The sequence below is a fragment of the Amblyomma maculatum genome, chromosome 1 (genome assembly GCF_055883805.1).
Source record: "Amblyomma maculatum isolate TAMU_Amacu chromosome 1, ASM5588380v1, whole genome shotgun sequence".
Taxonomy (NCBI): Eukaryota; Metazoa; Arthropoda; class Arachnida; order Ixodida; family Ixodidae; genus Amblyomma; species Amblyomma maculatum.
In genome coordinates, this window is record NC_139344.1 from 258244051 (window position 1) to 258264829 (window position 20779).

Genomic DNA, 20779 nt, shown 5'->3' on the forward strand with positions numbered 1-20779 from the left:
CGCCCAATGGCTTCCGCTCCCGATGCACGCACTTTCTGACGGATGGCGGTGGGATGCCAACGGTATTACGATCCCAACGGAAATTGTAAGCCTCCAGTAACGAAAAAACGCGGCGCATGCCATCACAGTGACGACGCATTCGCCAGCAAGCCTCCGTTCATCGGCGAGTTTGTCGGCAATCGTCGCACAGCTGCTCCCCTTTCAGCCGGCTCCCGAGTTGTACAGTGTCGGACAGCTCGTCCGGCAAATCAAACGAGTCTTCATGTGCCATCCGTCATAGATCGCGCCGACGCCACGGTCCCAGGCGCCGTTTCTCGAGGTAAAGAAACAGCCGCCATTTTCGCTCACAAACTTTGTGAGCGGTTTGTGCCTACTCCGCTGCGCTCACAATTTTAGTCACAATTCAGCGCGTGTGCAACGTCATCACTTTAGTTGTGTTCGTGACGTAAAACGCACTCACCAGTGAAGTCTGTGGTGGCGCAAAAATTCAATATGCCTGCCGCTTAGGGCCGACCAATAGGAGCAAGGCATTGTGAGCGGTTTGTCACTGTGAGCGGTACGTAATTCGGCCCTGGATTTCCCTGACCACCACTCTTGTCACCTCTCGCTGCTTTCACTTTGCATAGAAAAGTCTTAGACGTTTCTTCACAATGCTCGGTGGTTTGAAGGGTGAAATTTCGGAAGAAAGACTGACACTGGCGTTTAAGTTTTCCACAATTTCCTGCTCTGGGAAGAATTCTTCACCTACTTCCATGCCGTCTCTCTGCATGTTATCAATGTTTTCCTTGTAGCAGCGGTAACAGGTCTGACAGCTTACGTCACTTTCACGCATACGGAGAGCTTCTTCGGGAAGAAGGACTTTTCTGAGAGCCGCGACATTGAGATTCACTACACTGAAAATTTTGTCCACTTTCAATTTTCTTCTTGTGTCTCTTTGAGTAGTCAGCGTAAAACATTCGCCTCGGATAGTTCATGGTGCGAAATGCTCCCTCTTTTGAAGTGTCTTCCGAATAATCGCTGTTAGCAGACGCAGGTCCCAGGGCACATTTTCCTGTCGCACTTCACTGGTTATGAACCGGCAACACTGTTATTGTATAAGCCGCATGCAGTACTTATGAGCTGATGTGCCAAGCACTCTCGCAGAGAGAGCTCTAAAGCGTGCGGAGAAGCCTGAGAGAAAAAGCGACCTCACCGAATACGAAGCCCGATAACATCCGCTCACGATAGATTGGGCTGCATGTAAGGCCATAGCTCAAACAGATATGTTAAGCGTTCGGAAAAGAGGTAGTTTGCGACTAAGATCGATGGAATTGAGCTTAACTCCCCACGCAGCGGCGGCGGCAAAAGGGGTGCTATCACAGCCGGGATGTGCCAGGGGTTATACGCCTACGGAGCGGCTGTAGTCACGAGCAGTGGCATCTCTTTGAAGATACCTTGAGAGCAGCAACACGCGTCTTGAATACATATCTAGACTACCACAAAATGTCCGAGCTCTAAAATTGCGATCTAAAGTATGCTGTGAGTCAAACATGCCCCAGTGTCATGCAAGTTCTCAAAGTGAATACAAGTTTTTGTCTTTTATGATGGCTAAAAACACAAAGAATTTGCACTTGCGTATAGACAACTACACTGCTGAATATGTAGAAATATACCTAGCCTGGTCGAAGTTTCATAAAAGACACTTTCCAAGAGCAAATTTTAAGGAATTCCAATGAATGAAAACATTAACTTATATTTGTATTTATTTTTATAATTTCAAACAATATAATGCAACACTTTTTTAGCATGTTATAATTACGAGACAGGTGGGATCATTCTGATAAATTAAAAAAAAATCAACGTTTTTTTTTTTAATTATTATTCAAATTAAATTTGCTCGTTTTTTGACATTTTTGAACCTCAGCAGAGTTTGAAGTGCCATGGAAAAAAATTTTACAGTCTTACAACTGCACTATTTGCTTGAAATAGAGAATATACCCTCCATATTGCAGGCAAAAAGTTTCAGCGGAAAAATTTAGGAGCATCATGCCAAAATAAAGGGCTAAAAATTGACTTTTGTGCAGCGCGCTGCTCCTGAATCAAAGTTCGCGATTTTTTAATAAAACACATATTGCAGCAAAACGCTTTCTTTTTAGCGTTATTATTAGTAAAAGTTGCATACATTTATTCATTACAAAATAATTAACGAGAAATGTTTAGTGTGTATGCAACCGGGCCCCAAACTTGCAACTTCTTGAAATGGCAAAAACGGCGTTTTTCACCTCTAGTGATATAGGATTTTTTTCCGAGAAATCTACTGCATATCTTGCAAAACTAAGGTTCTTTCCTTTGTGTCGAGACATTTGCCCACAATATATAAAAATTTCATTGAAAATAAAAAATGGTCATGGAGCCTCAATATCGTTCTTATCAGAACACACCCATATATAAATGTAACAGATACCAAACTGCAGCTATTTAAATGTTCTTTCATACACTTGAATAATATTTGCTTAAGCATTTTATTTGTGCTTCGTGTTTGTAAACAATGTGGAGCTACAATCGGTAGTGACGCCGGAGTGTAGAAAAAACTCGGCATGCCTACACTGCTCCCAGCAACTCTGCTAAGAAGAACTTTGGTTTATGCCTAGTGAGTAGTTCCACACTTTTTCTGCCTACTACTGATGGAAATTTCCGGTGAAGAGCTGTGCCAGCTTTCTTCCCCTTCTATAGTTGCCAGCAACAGCGTGGCTACGGTGGGCGATTTGATTAAATTAAATGAAATAAAGTGCTATGTATAGACAAATTCTGCAGTAGAACCCTACTATAGTAAACTCGGGTATAGTTAAGTGAAACTGAAGTCCCACTTCATCTTCCATAGACAATTGTACATTTTTTTTTCCCCTTTACAGTAAAGAGGTTTTTGGGTTATAGTAAAGTATATCTGGCTGTGACGACATACTTCCTACAAAATAATATAGCGGCATGTGCGCGACCTAGAGTCATGGTAATTTTCTCTTTAAAAAAAAAAAGCATTTTTTTTTTTAATGGTTTTACCACCAGTTTTACCAGCTCCGAGGAGAAGCCAACATCATGTGGACTACATGGACCTTGAAGCCATGAAACAAAGCAAGAGGTGCTTAGGAAAAAAACATACAAATGAAGCTGGCTATGAACGTGGAAAGAAGTGATCTCTTCGATTTGGCTTGCACTGGCTGCAAGCCAAATCGGACACTAGTGTGCAACGGCAGCTGCCAAAGCGAGTATGCAAGTGTAGGATTCTGCAACCTATAGCAGACGTCAATGTGGACGCAATACATGGCAATACATCACTTGCCATAGCACTGATCACTATGGCCCATTTCGAAGCTTGCGTAGGCCAACTGCACTCGGAAAGTGACGACAACTGTGGCGGCAGTGGCGTCAATGGTGCCAAGTTCACCATTGTTTGCGTGGCTGCACGATCGTTATATCCGTCTGCGAAGATGCCATTCATGCGCCTGGGTACGAGAGAATTGAAGTTGTAAGCAGTTGCCGCGAGTATTAGTTTAAATCTATGCTGCTTCTGAAAAGACATATATGCCTCATTCTGTGGTGTGTACATTTACTCACAAACGTTTATGTAATCTGTGAGCGACTATTAAGTTTGGTGTCAACTCGTGTCTCTCACATCACTCAGCGGCCAAATCATGCTGGCATGGCGGAAATGACTCGATCGCAACTGCTTTCTCTTCGCACCTGCCCGTCTTTTTAGGTCAAGGGCAGTGCCACCAAACATGATACAAAAAAAGAAACCACATAGGAAAATGCGCGAAGATGCTGTATCGTGGCCACGTACCGCTACAATTAACTACGTATAATACCACTCCTGACCACCAACAAAATATTAATCACCAGCATGCAGCACAGCTACAGTGCAGTCCACTTATAACGATTCCGGATATAGCAATATATCGCTTATAATGATCAAATTCATGAGATTTGTCATTTTTCTCATTGTTCCTATGTACAGCGCGTTGCACAATTAGAGGCGCGCTGTAGAATGCCTCTCCCAGCTAAACTGCGAAATCCTCGCAGTTCAAATTTCGCTCAGAAATGACATTTTGTCATTAGTATTTTTTAATATCAAATTTGTTTGGGGTACTTGCGTGATTCGATCAAAAGAAGTCGGATGTTCTTACTATATGTGGCGGCGGCGAAGCAAAAGAAACCACCGCCCAACGCGTACACCAGAGGCGCCATCTTGTGCTGTTTCCCCAAACTCTGTCACAACAAAACAAAAGGCGACGAAAGGTTGTTGCACAAGATGGCACCTCTGGTGTAAGTGTTGGGGCGGTGGTGTCTTTTGCTTCGCCGCCGCCGAATACAGTAAGAACATCCGACTTCTTTTGATTGAATCAGGTAAGTACTCCAAACAAGTTTGGTATTAAAAAATACTAATGACAAAATGTCATTTCTGTGCGAAATTTGAACTGCGAGGATTCTGCGGTTTAGTTGGGAGAAGCATTCTACAGCGTGCCACTAATTGTGCAACACGCTATAAAAATAAACCAGATATAGCGATCGATTATCGGCAATACATCGGATACAACGAATCGCTGTCCGATAAATGTTTACCACGAAAATTTGACTGAATATTCAATAAAAGATAAAATATTAAGAAGGCAGTGATGTGAAAACTGGACATATGCGGCGAAAACTAAAGGAAATGAGCACTATCATTATCGCAATCGCAGCCGCGCAAATGGTGCTGCTGCGGCCATATCGTCATCGCCATCGCCGATTCTGCATCCTGTGGAGGATGGCGGCGACCACATTGATGGGCGGCGCGATAGCTCACGAGATGAAATGGCAGATTTATTGGGATTTTTGGCATGGTTTCAAGGTTGGAAGCCTCGTGAAAAAATACGGACATTCGAACGGTACGATTTTAATGATCATCAAGGCTAGGGATGTCCTTCAGTTCATCCAGTCGCTAATCAGTTTTGTGCACGCAAAAAGGACTGCCACCAGCGTAGCACACGCTACTGGAAGCGATGCTCACAGTGATTGTCGAGCTTCAGCTGCTGCTCAAGCGAGCGCGAATTTCCGACCTCTGCTTAAGTTATTTTATGGCTATTGATGTACTATACTCAAATAAAGTGTTTAGTGCTCTTTACGATGATTAGCGTTGTTCAACCTGATTTACTCATCTCTAGCAAGTAGGCAAGCCTACATGCATGTGAAAATATGTGGGTGTTCTTTGTTTATTTCAGCTTTTTTTTTTTTTTTTCTGCCAGTCCAAATATAACGATAATCGGTTATAACAATCGTATTTTCAGGTTTTCTCAATATTGTTATAAGTGGCCTGCACTGTGCCTTGTATATGTAAACATTCGCGAATCCGTTAGCAACAAACCGTCTGGGTTCTAAAGGAGGCGGACTTTATGAAGCTCTGCAGAACGATGCACAGCATCGTCTGGACTTGGCTGAGCAGCACGTAGCCATGCTGCACTTTTTTCTACACCTCCTCCGGAGCGAGTGCGTGATGGGCGAGGACCATGCGCAGAACTACTCCTGCACTGGCAAAACGAGGACGGCGGTGCTGCACTTCTTGAACTGGTGCAGCTGGTATAGCCAAATCGAAGAAGCCTAAGATGATGCGATCTGTTCAGAAAGTAACAGAAAGTAAAACTGGGGAGAGAAGTAGGGACGGGAAGAAACAGCTGAGCGCTCACAGCACTATGATGCACGAAGCAGCAGTAGCAAGAAGTGGAGGCGCAGCATGTGCGGTTTTTTCGCATTCAACTGTCGCATACATTTCTCATTCATTGTCTCTTAACTGACAAACTGTGGAAGACTAGCCATGTTCGTGAAATCAAACTCAGTTGTATTCGTAGCCTCACTGTATTCATGTTTAAGAGGTACTTCCACGAATAACTGGAAAAAAATATTGCGCAAAGAGAAGGATGAAATTTTTGGAATTTTTTTTTATATTTAAAGCAACAAGACATGTTTAATAAAAAGCCATTTAATTACCTGACAGCATCTTCAAGGCCATGTTTTTATCAACAACTGATCTAGTAAACACCCTTATATAAAGTTTTCTGCTGTTTGACTTTTATTGAGAGGCTCTACTGTAATCACCTCCACTTATGAATTTCTGGGCCTATTGATAGTGCATGCACGAAGGACAGTTGCATGGACGGCAAAAAAGATCTTTTCCATATGACAAACCTTCTGACATGTTTTCTGCAAGCATCTTTGCAGAAAAATCACTGGGAACTTAAGTCATGCAGTTACTTTGAATAAAAACATTTTGCCTTTGTAATATCGCTGAGTGTGCTGCAAACTTAATTCATGCTTTATTCTGCTCGATGAAACTTGTTTGAGGCAGCAGTTGAGGTCTTTGTCCACATGTATGCATGGAGATCCGCAAGAACATTTCACTTACTCTGCGCAAGTGTGTATTAAGATGTTTTCCTCGAGCTTCTAGCAAAACTTTCTCACTGTGCTGAGCTTCATATTCAAAATCATAGTCTTACTTCAAATTTTTATTCGGGTTTGCATCTTACTCTACTAACTAATTTTTCATCCCTCACAGCTGATGTCACTTTGGTGCGTTAACCCCAAATGCCACCTTCTTGTAGCTTTCAGCATGGTATTTTGTATGCTCGTAAGGTTCTAAATAACCTTTAATGAGAAAATTTCGATAATATTGGAAATAACACTGCGTGACTTTTTAGAATTCTAGTTATGCTTAATCGCTTTCTAGGAACGGTGTTGAAGTAGTCACTTGTTGAAGCTCGCGTGAGTGAGAAAAGAGGAAAAAAAAAACTATGCGTCATGCTACTTCTCAGTCTGGGCTGCTAATGGAACATCGCCTTTAGCGGCTTGGTGTGACTACTGAGAGTGACTGGCAGCAGGTTTTGTGTCCTTTTCTGCATGAACTGACAGTAGCGCTGGTTAACGGGGTCTGACAGTGGCTCCCCTCCACTCGATGTACAGGGGACATCACATCTATACTTAGAATGAAAGCATGGCAGAACGTGAGCAAGCTGCAGGCATTTTTTCTTGCCCTATTCGCCGCACGTGCGACCGAAGAGCAACCATCAGGATTGAGAGTCGCAAATAAACCAATCAAGTTCCTAAACATTTGCAGAAGTGCATTGTTAGCTGTCAAGGTGATTCATTGTTTTGGTTGCTTTGCCCATCGCTTTTATCACTATTTGACCACAAAAAGCTTGTGGAGACTGGTGCTGATGCTCGCGACGCAACCATTTGCACCATAGCTTGTCAGAATATTGCGAATTACGCTTGGAAACGTGGTATACCCAATGCGGAAGGTCCAATCTTTTGCCTACACTGCAAAAATCCTTCCTGTCGCCAGCACCGCTGCATCTCCATCTCCGTGACGTCATGGTTGTCTGTACATAACATGGAAAAAAAAATCTAAACCTTCCGAGAAGAAAATTATAAAATGTTAAAAAGCAAGAATATAAAAATAAGAAACTAATAAAAAATGTCACTATATATAAAATGTGGCACAATGCCCGTTATTGAAAATATGGCTTCCATATATGTTTCTCCTTTTTTGTGTGTGTGTTATTTTCTCCAGGACCATGGAATAAAGCAGGCTACTTGCAGAAAAAATTTGTATCAAATGAAATATTTATGATTCTGCTATAACATTACTAAAATGCACCGTTTTAGATGGCCGTTGAAATGCATGCGAAACTTGTTAACTTAAATCATGAAAAAAATAAAAATAATAATAATAATAATCTTGCTCTGGAAACTTCACGAAAAAAACATCCAAAACGTCGAAAAGGGCATGCGTCTTCACCTCCATGCTGCATACCCGGCTAATGATGGAACAGCAATTTCTTGAAACTTCATATTATGGCCATAATTTGCATGATTTGTGCAGCAGAACATGCTCGCATAGTTCCCCTAGCAGCTCTACATGTGTCTATGGAGCAGTAACATACAATTTTAGCATTTTGTGCCTGTTTTTCTGGTGGCCATGTTTGGGGCAACGCGCTATGTGGGAAAGCCAAAGGATTTGTGAAAGAGGTCTATAAAACAGAACAAAAATAATCCAGATTATGCAAAATATGCACACCTGTCTCCAGATTTTGTTTTTTAACATTGTTCAGAAGTACAGGGGTCACTGTTCGGTTCCCAGAGCTGTTGTTGCAAGTCATGATTTACCCATTTTGCCAAATGTGGTAACAAATGGTAACAAAATTCCGTGAAGCCAAATTAACTAGGAACTACAGTAGAACATCTCTATAGTAAAGTCACCTGGACTAGGAAAAATATTTGCTATATCAGGGTCTTTACTACAGTGGAGACCACATTCAATGTAACCGCTTATAGTGCAGGACAGGTTGTAATGTGCTTTTTGCCAGCCACTGGTCTGCCTCCAGTAGGACTCAATGTAACGTCACATACCACTTGTTATGCCGTCGTGCGAATGAATCGAAATATAGTAGTTATAGTGCAGTTTTAAAATCTGCTCAGTGACAGCGCGGAACGGCAAGTACACTTCCCTGCACAGCACCGGCATCCCTGGGTGACATTGGACATCGCACCACATGCTACGTTTTAGGGCTAGACACAAGTGTGCACCGCTCGTTTTCTCCTCCCGTTTCCACGCATTGCTGCCGTCTTGTACAAGATTACGCAACAGCTATGCTTTTTCCTCTGTCATTCTTTCGCTTTTCTCCTTTCCATGCATATTGGTCACGCCACGTTTTCTCGCCATGACTCCTCTAATACTTTCCTTCACTCACACATCGCTGTTTTCATAAAAGAGCAAGCAGAAATACTGCTCATTGTGATTGTGTTCTCGTTCAGGTTTGGTCGTACAACAGCAGCACTGCATTTCTCACGTGGTGGTGAACAGTGAACTGTCAGGCTGCCACTGGAACTGACGCTTGGCTAGCTTCCTCTCCACATGTGCCTAACGATTTGAGCAAGGTGGTATTTTCATTATGACAGCAGTGGTGATGCCGAGGCAAAATGGTGGTATGATGTCCTGGGCTGCGACAACAGTACGCAAAGCTAAATGAGGATTCCTCTGTCAGTGCCACCGTAAGACTTGTTTTCCAACTAAAAGGACTCGTTCTGAGATGCCTCGCATTCTTTGTGGGAATGAAAAGAGCCATGCAATGTTTTAGCATACTGCGTGCAGTGCAACTACGGAGGTTAGCGCGATCGCCTTCGCTGAACTGAGCATGCGCTTGATAACAACCGCATACTAAGTTTGAAAGTTTGCTGGCTGTTCTCACTACAAATGGCCAATTGGTTTTCCTTTAAGGCTCACAGAAATGCATGCGTATAAGCTAGCAGACTGTCACAGTCACATCTGCAGCTAACATTGAAAATTGAAAAGTAGGTGCTCTAAGCATCCATTTAAGTGTCTAGCGCTACCTTAGTGGATTGATTTTCACGTGAAGGTTTTTAAATCCTTTGTGGTGCTTGAGGGCATTGTGAGAGCCCTCAAAGCTGTCGCGCTGTTTTCTTAAGTCCTCTTTTTTTGTTGTAGGGATCACAAGATGTAGTTTGTCTGTGTGTCATGCCCTTCAATGCAGAGCTGAAGTATCGCCCCAAACTTTTTTAGTATAATTATTTGCATAACTAATCCCTTGTTGTCAAAGTACTGATCAATGTAGTACTCTGAGCTCTTGCATAAGTACTCCTCCTTGCTAACTATTTAGTTTGAACTCTCATTTCATACAAAAACGCTTCGGTAGCAAATATTTTTTTGGGGGACTGTGTTTGGGTGCAGTACCTGCCTGGTTTGTTTAAAATTAATCGGGAAGTCTGCAGTGTTTGCAGTAATACTGGCCTGAAAATAAACCAGCTGACTGTGCAGCTAGAATAAGTGTGTGGGCTAGTTGTTGATCCGTGACGAATATTCTATAGTTCAAAACTCAAGGGACGCCACAGAGATGACAAAAAGTCAAGCACTGAACAGCAGAAACCTCAGGTCACGGTATCCAGAATCAAAGAGCTTGGCTTCTAGAACCCTCAACTGCATCAGGACAAAAACAGTGCTTATTCGTTCCTCTGCCATTGGTCACTGTTATTAGGTGACATAGCCACTGTTGATGGCATCACGTTTAGCCAAGCAATGCCAGGGCAGGAATCAATGTAGAGAGAACATCGCTATTTCATGTGTGATTGTTAATGACTGTGCATCTTTTTTGTGGCCTCTGGCCTACTGGCTCCAATGTGAATGTGCACGACAGCGCGTTTGGCATGATGGACAATCTTTTTCAGAAGCACTTTCATCTCGAGTAGGAAACTGTCCGGTGATTGTGCCACACCAAATTGGCCAACAAGCTCAAAAATGCACCCATTTTATCACTTCCAAAGCAGTGCCAGGCATTGTGTGCACTACTAGCCTGTATTGCACACTGCATGCTTTAGCTTACCTTTGGCTGCAATATGCAGAACTCCCTATTTTCTTCAATGGACACTAGAAAGCTTCTAGCAGCAAAATACCTCTGTGGGCACAGTGCACAAAGTTCAGCTGAAAAGGATGAAACTTGCACATCTTCAGTCTCAACAACCAATCCTTCACACAGTTGCTTTTTGAGACAGAAGTGTTGCTAGAAAAGCTCATCCAGCATGTCAAATGTGTCGTCATGCATGTTTACTCTCCAGTGTTCGCGCCAGTTGCCCAGAGTCCACAAACAAATTATGGCAGTATCTGACAGTCACACATGAAACAGTAGCATTCTTGCTATTTTATGTCTGCCTTGGATGTGCAGGGCTACTGCTGATGTCATCAACATCAGGTATAGCAGCTGTGTCACCAAACAAGAGTAGCCAATGTCAGAAGTCCAAATGGACACTTTAGACCAGCAAACTGTTCACAAACAAAGGGCATGCTTGTGGATGCCACAACAGACTGTAGGTGACAAGTAAACTTAGCGGCCATAGGAATACATGGGAATAAAAGGTTTAAAGCGGTTTTCTGACTTTACAGTGTGCCTGTGACGTCGTCTCTTGGTTTGGTTTATGGGGTTTAACGTCCCAAAGTGACTCGGACTATGAGAGATGCCGTAGTGGAAGACTCCGGAAATTTCGACCACCTGGGGTTCTTTAACGTGCACTGACATCGCACAGCACGCTTTAAAGTCTTGACTCATACACTAACCCCAGTCAGCCCGTTTGGACAACAGCAGTGCCTCTGCATTTTTCTTAAATCACACATTGGTGTTGGTATATAGGATGGGGTTTTAGATAACACTGGAAGAAAAGGGTTTCCTTCTCTGTTACTGATCCAGGGATGACATTGCTTGTACACAGTTGTGAGAATTCTTTTCCCCTGGTTTATCATTACCACAGATGGTGAGCACTCTGTTCATTCTGACTGAAACAGGCAAATAAAACACGGTAGAGGAGCATGCCATTTATTTACAGGATTTGAGCGACATACCAGTGGTTTAGCCAGGGGAGGCATTCAAAGAAGGGCTGTGGGCGATGTAATCAGCACTCCTTCTGTGTTCCTGAGCTCCTTGGTCAGTTCTCATGTGCCAAGGACTCCCACTAATTTCATGGCCGAGAACCACTGGTTCCTGTAAAATGCATGTGCAAGCATATTTCGAATATGTATGTCTCGATGCACACTGCAAAGTACATCTCCCTTCTGCCGCAGGCACCCCTTGTGGTAAAAGCTTTTCCTTTGGTGGCTTTCTATGCTTAGGCATCACTGAAGAAAAGAGAGGCCACAGACTTTGCATATCAGCTGGTACATTATTTTATCATTATCAGTGGTGGAACTGCTGCACTATATGTGCCAAACTGCGCCAAATTAGAAATCCTGCTACATGCTGCTACAAAATCGTTTTTTTGCCTGCTTCTGCGCCACGCCTGTGCCAAAAGTCGCAGAATCACTCTGCCGACAGCGAAACCGAACTGTCACAAAACCAAAACTGACGTCTGCTGGCAACACTGTCAAGGCAGAAGAATATTTTTGCAGGTCCTGGACGGACAGTCATGTGACACAAAATTGACATGAGAGGGGACTGCAAGAGATCTCCCAAGTCCAATGCGTGGGAAGAGTGAAAGGAGGAGCTGGCAGACTGGCTGTAGAAGGGTTGAAGCACGTTCAAACGCGTGGCGACTTAGAGCTGCCCTGGGCGCTCGCATAATTTGTGTGCGTGTGCAAAGGATGTGCGAGCAGGCTGTCCAGTGCAGACGGCAGGGTTGTTTCAAACGAGTGACGGTTTGGAACTCCCTCGGCAAAGCACAGCTGGAGCAGTATGCACGCTTGCTTCCTGCCCCCCCCCCCCCTTTTTTTTTCTTGTACCAGTGAGGTATTATGGGCTGTGATGGCCTGATAGTGCGTGCGCACTGGACTCTGTTGGCCGCTTTTGTACCTTAAGTTCAACTCTCTATGTGGCACATCTTGTATAATTTCACAGCTTAATTCCAAACGTCAACGTTTACGCGCCCTTTAGCAGATTATCTGAGTCTTGACAGTTATTTCTTTTCCGTCACTACAAAACTGCATGTGTGTGGGCGCGCGTGTGTGCAAATAACTCATGCGCAGGTACTCAATATATTTGCAGCCCCGCCTACGGTCAGTAAGTACCCTTGGACGTTTTCATTACAATGAGGAAAGCATACGCACTATCCCTGCAGTGCATTGTGAAGAAGCAGACTCACGACTATGAGTCCCTGTGTCGCTTTGATTAACCAGCCATCCAGCCAAACCACCGGAAGAAAAAGAATGAAAGCAAAGATTGCGAATGCACGGAATCGGCGCTCACTCCACATCCTCGCGCATCGAGCCTTTTGACGCGCCTCTATCGAGGGGGGAGAAAAAAACATCTCCACCCAGGACCTGCAAAAATATTCTTCCCCCTTTCCCTCCAATCAGTACAGGTCTTTAAGGAAAAAGGCGCCTGGACATTACCCTGATGTACAGGATAAGGACAATCAGGAAAAGATAGAGGAAGAGATCAAGCTGACCAGGAATATATGAGCACCAATGCTGAGCTGCTTTTCTCAAAAGGCATCAAGTCTATAAATTTTGTAGACGTTGAGAGTGGACAAGCCCTTCTGAAGAATGGAAAGGAAAGGCTCATAGCGGCACTATCCGCTGCATCATCAAGGCAAGAGAAGAAATAGTGTCTTAGTTGCAGTTTTAAGAAGCGGCAGTTCTGAATTTCTACAGAGTTTTTATATTAAGACAGCTAACTACCTTCTTTCCAAGGCTACAATGTTTATAGTGTAGTTGCATATCTCGTCATGCCTTCCCTCTGAATAAAAACGACTTTGTTTTAACAAAGCCCCCATGTTTGCTTAATTTGGGGCTTTTTAAGGAAAGAACAGCACTTTAGACTGCACTTGAGCTTGAAGCTTGTGTTTGCATGGCTATGGTCGTTATAAATATGTGACAAATTAAGTTCCAGAAATAAAACAAGTCTTCTTTATTTAAGCGCCTCAAGATTTTAAATTTTGCTGCAAAAAGTTTTTTTTTTTTTCTGCTACAAAATCTCGAATATTTGCTACAAAATGCCATTTTTCATGCTACACATCTTTAAATTTCTGCTACAAAAGCTGCTACAAGAAGCCAGTTGCCAGTTCCACCACTGCATTGTGCACAAGCATGCTTGAGACTTGCTGCTTAAAATGAAACAAAATGTGAAATTGTGAGTAGCATGCATCTAGATGGTGGGCGCATTTAATTCACTTCCCTATAAAATTCAAGGAAACTAGCTATTTGAGTCATGCTGTAATGCGAGTCTACTCACTCCCCGAAGAAACATTTAGATATTTGTTCCACATGGCTCTAAAGGTGACCGGTATATTACAGTACCAAGTTAGGACACTCTGGCTAAGATCGAAAGAAGGAACAGGGTATAGGCCTCGCAAATTCTTGTTAACGCAAAAATATGTGTCTGCTTATACCTCTGAAATTGAAAAAGCATTAGCACAGCTTTCGGCTTAGATTTTTTTAATCTGTCTGCCCAGTTCTGCACTAAACCGCTTTCTTCACAATGTGCCTGCAATGCAGAAGCATGCATTGATAGAAAAGCTTACTGTTTAAATTGAGAGGGCTTCACACTAACCTTCTAAACAGCCCAAAATAACTAAAACCAACAGGGATATGTGCAAACAATAAGTAAAATTTAGGGGCTCATTAAGATATAATAAGAAAGGGGCCAATATGATATAAGAAAGGGTCTTCTTTTTGAACAAGCATGCACATTGTGAGGTAATTCTTCGATAATATGAAGAGAAGAAGGTGTGTACTTTCCGTGTCAAAATACTAAAGTTTCTTGCCTCTGCTGACAGGCTGAACGCGGGCGGCGAGCTAAGAAATCCTTTTAAAAGTAAAAAGTTGCGCTCTGTTACGTTATATTTGCACTCTAAAAGGCAATGCTGTAGGTCGCTTTTTTTCATAAAACTTCTCGCTTTTCATTGTCCACGAAATTCTTGGAGCTCGAACACAACAGCTTTGTTTTTCGTCTAATCTTCTCATCACCATTAAGAAATTTCCGTTGTTAAATGGCTACACAGCCTTAAAATCTTGTCAGATATTCAGATTATTTACCGATCATCGAGTGGGGAAAGAAAAGTGAACGCCTTGACAATACTCAATTATGTGGCTTTATACATGGCAATCACTACCAATTAACTGTCACTGAATCAGTCTTGACGAGACCTAACAGGACATGCTTGTCATGGCCACACATGCATCATGCTATGTCATCTTGCACACACTCGCTAGCGTGTGAGCACACCGTTCGAGGTCGACAGCACAAGTGTAGCAACGTCGGGAAAATGCCTCAACGCGCTCCGTATGTTACCACACAAAAGGCAAACTTAGAGCTCACATTGCATCCTACTGTCGCGCTTTACGAGCCAGAGAAGTCTTCTTTTTAGTTCATTCGGGAGTCTGAATATCTTCCAGTCATTTAGTGAGTGATTGTGCAAATGTCTCTCTCCATGACGAAGCATGAGGAGCGCAATGCTGACCACCGGCGACAGAATGCCACTTGACTCCAGCCTGCAAAAAGGGTGCATGCATCGATGCACCTTAGGTTAAAGGTACACCAAAAAAAAAAAAATGAGAGTGGATTGTATTGCTAGAATACCAGCTTCTAATCACAAGAACACCACTCTTGCTGAAAACAAAGCTCTTATAAGGTAGAAAAGAGTGAGAACAGAAATACAGATATCGCTGCCACAGCCCGCTCTCGCAAGTACATGGCGCATGATGTGCGAGGGATCCTGGAGGCTGTATGTTGTGCATTATAGTTACATGTCTGAATTCTTGAGTTTTATTTTAAAACTGCATGTGCACTTTTATCACTTGAAGAAGACTGCAAAAAGGGAGTGCAAGTGTTAGTAGGCAAAGAAAGCCTGCACTTTGACAGTGCCATGGTCATCAGTGTGCATCAGTTTCGGCTCTTCGCAATTACAGCTTTGCACTTTGCTTGCCTACATGGTTCTGTTTTTGATGTGCAGCATTTGAAGCCCCAAGTTCTGCTCAGGTGAAGTTCATGTCTCAGCAAATATAATAATTTGTTCACAGAAAGGGAAAGGCGCAGTATCTGTCACATTTGTTTCTGTGGGCACCTGAACCGCGCTGTAAGGGAAGGGAGGAAGGTGGGAGTGAAAGTGGAAAGAGAAAGAGGAGCCGTAGTGGAGGGCTACGGAGCAATTTCGACCACCTGGGGATCTTTAACGTGCGCTGACATCGCACAGCACAGGGACGCCTCTTCCTTTCGTCTCCAAAACGCAGCCGCCACGATCGGGATCGAACCTGGGTACTCCGGCGGGGCAGCAAGCACTTTACTGTTGCAAAATCTGGTGTGAAATATATAAAGATTGCGTATATTGGTTTATTGTGCGGGTTAAACCTGCATGAACCTCGGCGAAGCCGTTGTACAGGCTGACTCCGCATTACTCGCCGGACCTGGTGATTTGGAGATAGAAGAAAGGCTGGAAAAAAGTTACCAAGATCTAAAATGACACAAACATTTAATATGAAACTAATAAAAAAGTAAAAAAATATATGCACCGTGCAGGATTTGAACCTTAGCCCTTCGAACCTCTATCCGAATGTATAAACCATTGTGCTGATTTCTCAGTGTCCACTGTTCTGTCGTCTCAGTATGCACATGCAAAGAACTATCTGGTGCTTCAGTTTATAGTACTTCAGCTTCACATGTGTCCTGCGGAGCAGTGCTGCTGACAAATTTCAAGTAAGCCACGGGCCACTGTCCAGGGAAGGACCTTTTAAGCAAAGAAGCCCAAGTGTTTTGATCAGGTACCGAAGATGGTCTGTGCAAAATGCTACAGTGACTCGTGCCGCAAAGCAATGAAAATACAAATCAAAGCTCTCTCATGTTCTCCTTCAAGAAGCCAGCTTCCCCGTTCCCTGCGCTTACCCGTCGAGCCACAGCTATGACGTCTTAGTCGAAAACGACATCCATTTAATCCAGTGGCCAGTGGTAGCTCTAATCTTTGCTGCTTCTAGAGTGCATCACTTGCAGTGTGCCAGCAATCACAGAGTCTGCGTTTATGTCATGGTTTGTGCTACTTTGTATTTGGAAAGGAACACTTTAAACTGTTTGTATTTGGAAAGGAACACTTTAAACTGTCCTTTTTAAACCCGCACCCGTACTCTTGTTAATTGTTTTTTCCATCCTTCTTAGATTTTAGCCTGGTTTTTTTACTTTTCATTGTTTGTGTTGCCTTTACCTTTGTTTTTTGTTGTCTCCCATCTTTCACTCTCAGTTTCACAGTTTTAGCCTCGGCGGTTTTTCTTAGTTTTTAGTTCTTTTCAGCTTACATCTTTTAGTGGCTTTGCATCTTCATCGTTTTCTACTTTACTGTCGGTTCCGCGTCTCATCCCTTTTAGCTGAGCAAGTTTTGCTTATATACAGCGTTTTGTTGATGCCCTCATTCGTGGTATTGGTAGTATCTTCACTTTCAGGATTCTTATTCTTCCGGTTCCCTGTTATCCTTTTATCAAGTTTCAATGGTGTGTAAGCTTGCATGCACCGGTGTCCGCGCATCATGTACACGTATCTGTCAACAATTATCTGTTTTTGATCCCGGCTGTGTCATGTGGTGGTTGTTTTGAGCGTATAAAAGGGATGAAGTAGATGGGGGGGGGGGAATTACCAAAACATCTCGGCAGTAATTCTGCCTTTATTGCTTTCCAGCAGCAAAGCCACGAAATGCCTTGCTAACATAACAATTGTTATAGAGCTGTCATCAGTGTCCCTTCAAGTGGATTTTATATGGAATGAAGTAATTGTAGCAGTTCAGCCCTTGTTTCTTTTTTTCGTATGTAATTTCATCATTGTAGTGGAGTCTTGTTTACCTTGTCTACCCTCTGCAGGGCTGTTAAGGAGTTCCTCATGGGAGGACCGTTCCAGGAGTTTGAAGGCAGCATGTACTTTGACCGGTACCTGCAGTGGAAATGGCTGGAGAGTCAGCCTGTGACAGCCAAAACGTTTCGCATGTACAGGGTCTTGGGCAAGGGTGGCTTTGGCGAGGTGTGTGCTTGTCAAGTGCGTGCTACTGGGAAAATGTATGCCTGCAAGAAATTGGAAAAGAAGCGCATCAAAAAACGACGAGGTGAGACGATGGTGCTGATCGAGAAGCAGATTCTTCAAAAGGTCAACTCTCGCTTTGTGGTAAGTGATTGTTGCTGGTAGTGGTAAGTGCCTAAGAAGGCTGTGTTGTTTAGCCGTGTTCACTATGCAGGTGAGCTTGGCCTATGCATATGAGACTAAGGATGCACTGTGCCTGGTGCTGACCATCATGAATGGCGGGGATCTCAAGTTCCACATGTATTCTATGGGTGGGGAGCCTGGATTTGAGCCACAGCGGGCACGCTTCTATGCGGCAGAAGTGACACAGGGTTTGGAGCACCTGCACGCCAAAGGGATAGTGTACCGGGACCTCAAGCCAGAAAACATCCTGCTGGATGACCACGGCCATGTACGGATCTCAGACCTGGGTCTGGCTGTCGAGGTGCCTGATGAACAAGAAGGAGTTCGCGGTCGTGTGGGTACCGTGGGTTACATGGCCCCCGAGGTGATCGACAATGAGCGATACACATATAGCCCTGACTGGTTCAGTCTTGGCTGCCTGCTGTATGAAATGCTAGAAGGGCAAGCACCCTTCCGGGCACGGAAGGAGAAGGTAAAGCGTGAGGAGGTGGAACGTCGGGTCAAGGAGGAACGGGAGAAGTACTCAGCCAAGTTCAGCGAGGAAGCCAAGGACTGCTGCCAGCAGCTGCTGGCGAAGAGCCCCGCAACGCGTCTTGGGTGCCAAGAAGGCCGAGCAGGCGCCCGCCAGGTAAAACGGCACCCATTCTTCAAGAGCCTTAACTGGAAGAGACTGGAGGCAGGCATGCTGGAACCGCCCTTTGTGCCTGACGTAAGTCATTACATGGAGTGCAGTTGAAGCACTTGCTTCAACACCAACTTGCCTTTCAGCCGCATGCTGTGTATGCGAAGGATGTTCTGGACATCGAGCAGTTCTCCACTGTCAAGGGGGTCAACCTGGATGCCAGCGACGACTCCTTCTACAGCCAGTTCAACATGGGCTCAGTATCCATACCCTGGCAGACTGAGGTGAGTGGCAAAGACTTGGCTTTGTGGCGGTCTTTTAACACTATCACTGTCCATGTGCAGATGATTGAGACGGAGTGCTTCAAGGAGCTTAACGTGTTTGGACCGAGCCAGACGCGGCCCCCTGACCTGTGCTGGGAGCTACCCCCGGCTGAAGACCGCCGGGGCTGCTTCCCTTTCCGCAGGAAGCCACGATCCCGGCCCAGCTGAGCACTCCCAGACTATGCAGACCCTGTATTCCAGGCATAATTGTTGCACCCAATGGCACTCTGAGCCCAAACCTTTCAGGGACCCTTGTTTGGTGAATTGTTTGTGCAACGCTAGTCATGACATTCCTAGTTTTGGCGGACTACTCTTAATTTATTTGACACTCCTGTTGCGGAGTTATGTGGCACCATTTGCATCCAAACCTTGTGTGTGTTGTCCTGAAATGCCAGTCTGGTTTAGTTTGTAATTGCAGGAACGTTTGCGAGTTAGCCTGTGGCATATCCCCGCCGCCCTACCTTCTGTGTGTTTCAGTGGAGTTGTGATTGTGCCATTTACATTTTTGTAAATATTGTCAACCATGGTAAAGTAGCTGTTTCGTGACTCCCACAAATAAATTGTCATCTCTTGGTCATGGTGAGGCATACTTTGCTGCTGTCTAAGTGCAGAGTGGCCTTAGTGGAGGGCATCTGAAATGCTGTTGAAGCTGATGCTTCTGCATTCAAAGTTCAAGCTGGAAGTCCAGCTGTGCTGCCATCTTTTTTCTGTTAACAAGTGTCAACAAAGGCAGCAGAGAGGTATTACTGTGGCTGTGACATGCTAAGAGCTCATATAGTTGCTGCTACCACTCATGACATGGTCAAGCACACATATCAAAGTGGTACTGCAACTTGCCTGTCATACTTTTGTTTCAAAGAGAGCTATTGCTGTGCATTGCCATACCATGAAAGAAAGATTGAAAAAGTAGCTGAACATTAGTAAACATGGCCTTGCTGACAATATTTGCCACACACCTTGTTGTGCCTGGCCTCGAGACATGCAGTGTGGCCACCTCTTTTTCAATACCCTTTTATATTGAATGGATGTGCCAGAGTTATTTGAAGCGTGCTTGTAAACTTTTTACCTTGTCTTTTTTTTTTTTCCAGACATGCTTTGTTCCTCCTTTGTGGGAAAACACAATGTTCTGTTAGTGTCATTTGCAAGGACATATTCAATGGTTTTACTCAGGGTCATATCTACACTTCAACACAATCTTTAGCTTTATTCACTATCTTTGATGTTTCTTATACTTCTTAATTATCAATTATTATCAGTTGTACTTGTGTGCAATGACGCATACTCTTGCTTTGTGATGGGAATGCCAACTGCAGCATGGAGGAATTAAGAGATAGATTGTGAAATTGTACTTATTCGTTGACTGCATTTGCACAGTTGCCATTGTTGCAGGCAGCAAAAAGGGTGGGCAGTTCTTTATGATTAAGAGAATTTTGTGGCATGTTTGCATTGTGAAACCTACTTGTGTTACAAAAATGCCAGAGTGATATGTGCCATAGTAGATTTGTCATTAGATTCTTTGGGCATTGGCTGTGATTAAAAAGTGCTTTTCCCTCAAGGGTACTAGGTGTAGTGCCTGCTAGATGCGAAAATGGATTCACTAGTTTGTATTCATGCATGGCAATTGTATACTTGTTTTGCTAGACTTTTATATAATACATTTCGTTTATATTGAGCCCTGGTAGGTAAAGCCCAGCAGATACCAAAATGTGGCACCTGCTCAGGATAAGGGTGGCCTTTACTGCTTCACCTGTGGCAACATGCCTTGCAATCATTTTAATGACTTTCAGTATGGCTGTAGCAGAAGTACTAAATGTTGCATCCTGTTGGTTCTCCGGTTGAAGTATGCTTTGGTAAACTGCATCCATTTGTCCGTCAATAAAAAGACCACCTTTCCCCATTATTATCCCCACCATCGACTCTTCCTCTAATCAAATATAGTTCAGCAGGATTTCATCGCTTGCCAAGTCACATGTGATGCAAGGGAGACCGCTTGCATCTTGAGCAAGGTGCTTGCTCTTACATTTGCAGTAAAACATATGAATGTGTGTAAGTTACTTGATAAAACACAAGGAGCATTACATTGGTTACAGAGAAAGATGCAGTGGAAAGGATGAAATACATGATGCGCTTCACTGGAAAATATCATACCTGGGTCC

The 20779-nt window shown here is 43.8% G+C and overlaps 1 protein-coding gene across 3 annotated transcripts in view; it reads left to right on the top strand.

Annotated features, from left to right (window-relative positions):
* Nucleotides 1-20532, top strand: part of Gprk2 (G protein-coupled receptor kinase 2) — a 46483-nt gene extending 25951 nt beyond the window's left edge. For 2 of the 3 annotated variants that reach the window (XM_084590951.1, XM_084590952.1), the window contains 4 exons: nt 17342-17639; nt 17710-18387; nt 18447-18584; nt 18645-20532. In XM_084590951.1, the coding sequence (XP_084447077.1) occupies nt 17342-17639; nt 17710-18387; nt 18447-18584; nt 18645-18791 (1261 nt within the window). In that variant the 3' untranslated portion in view covers nt 18792-20532. The remainder of the gene's footprint in view (nt 1-17341; nt 17640-17709; nt 18388-18446; nt 18585-18644) is intronic. The other variant, XM_084590953.1, reaches the window with a different exon arrangement.
* Nucleotides 20533-20779: the final 247 nt, after the last annotated feature.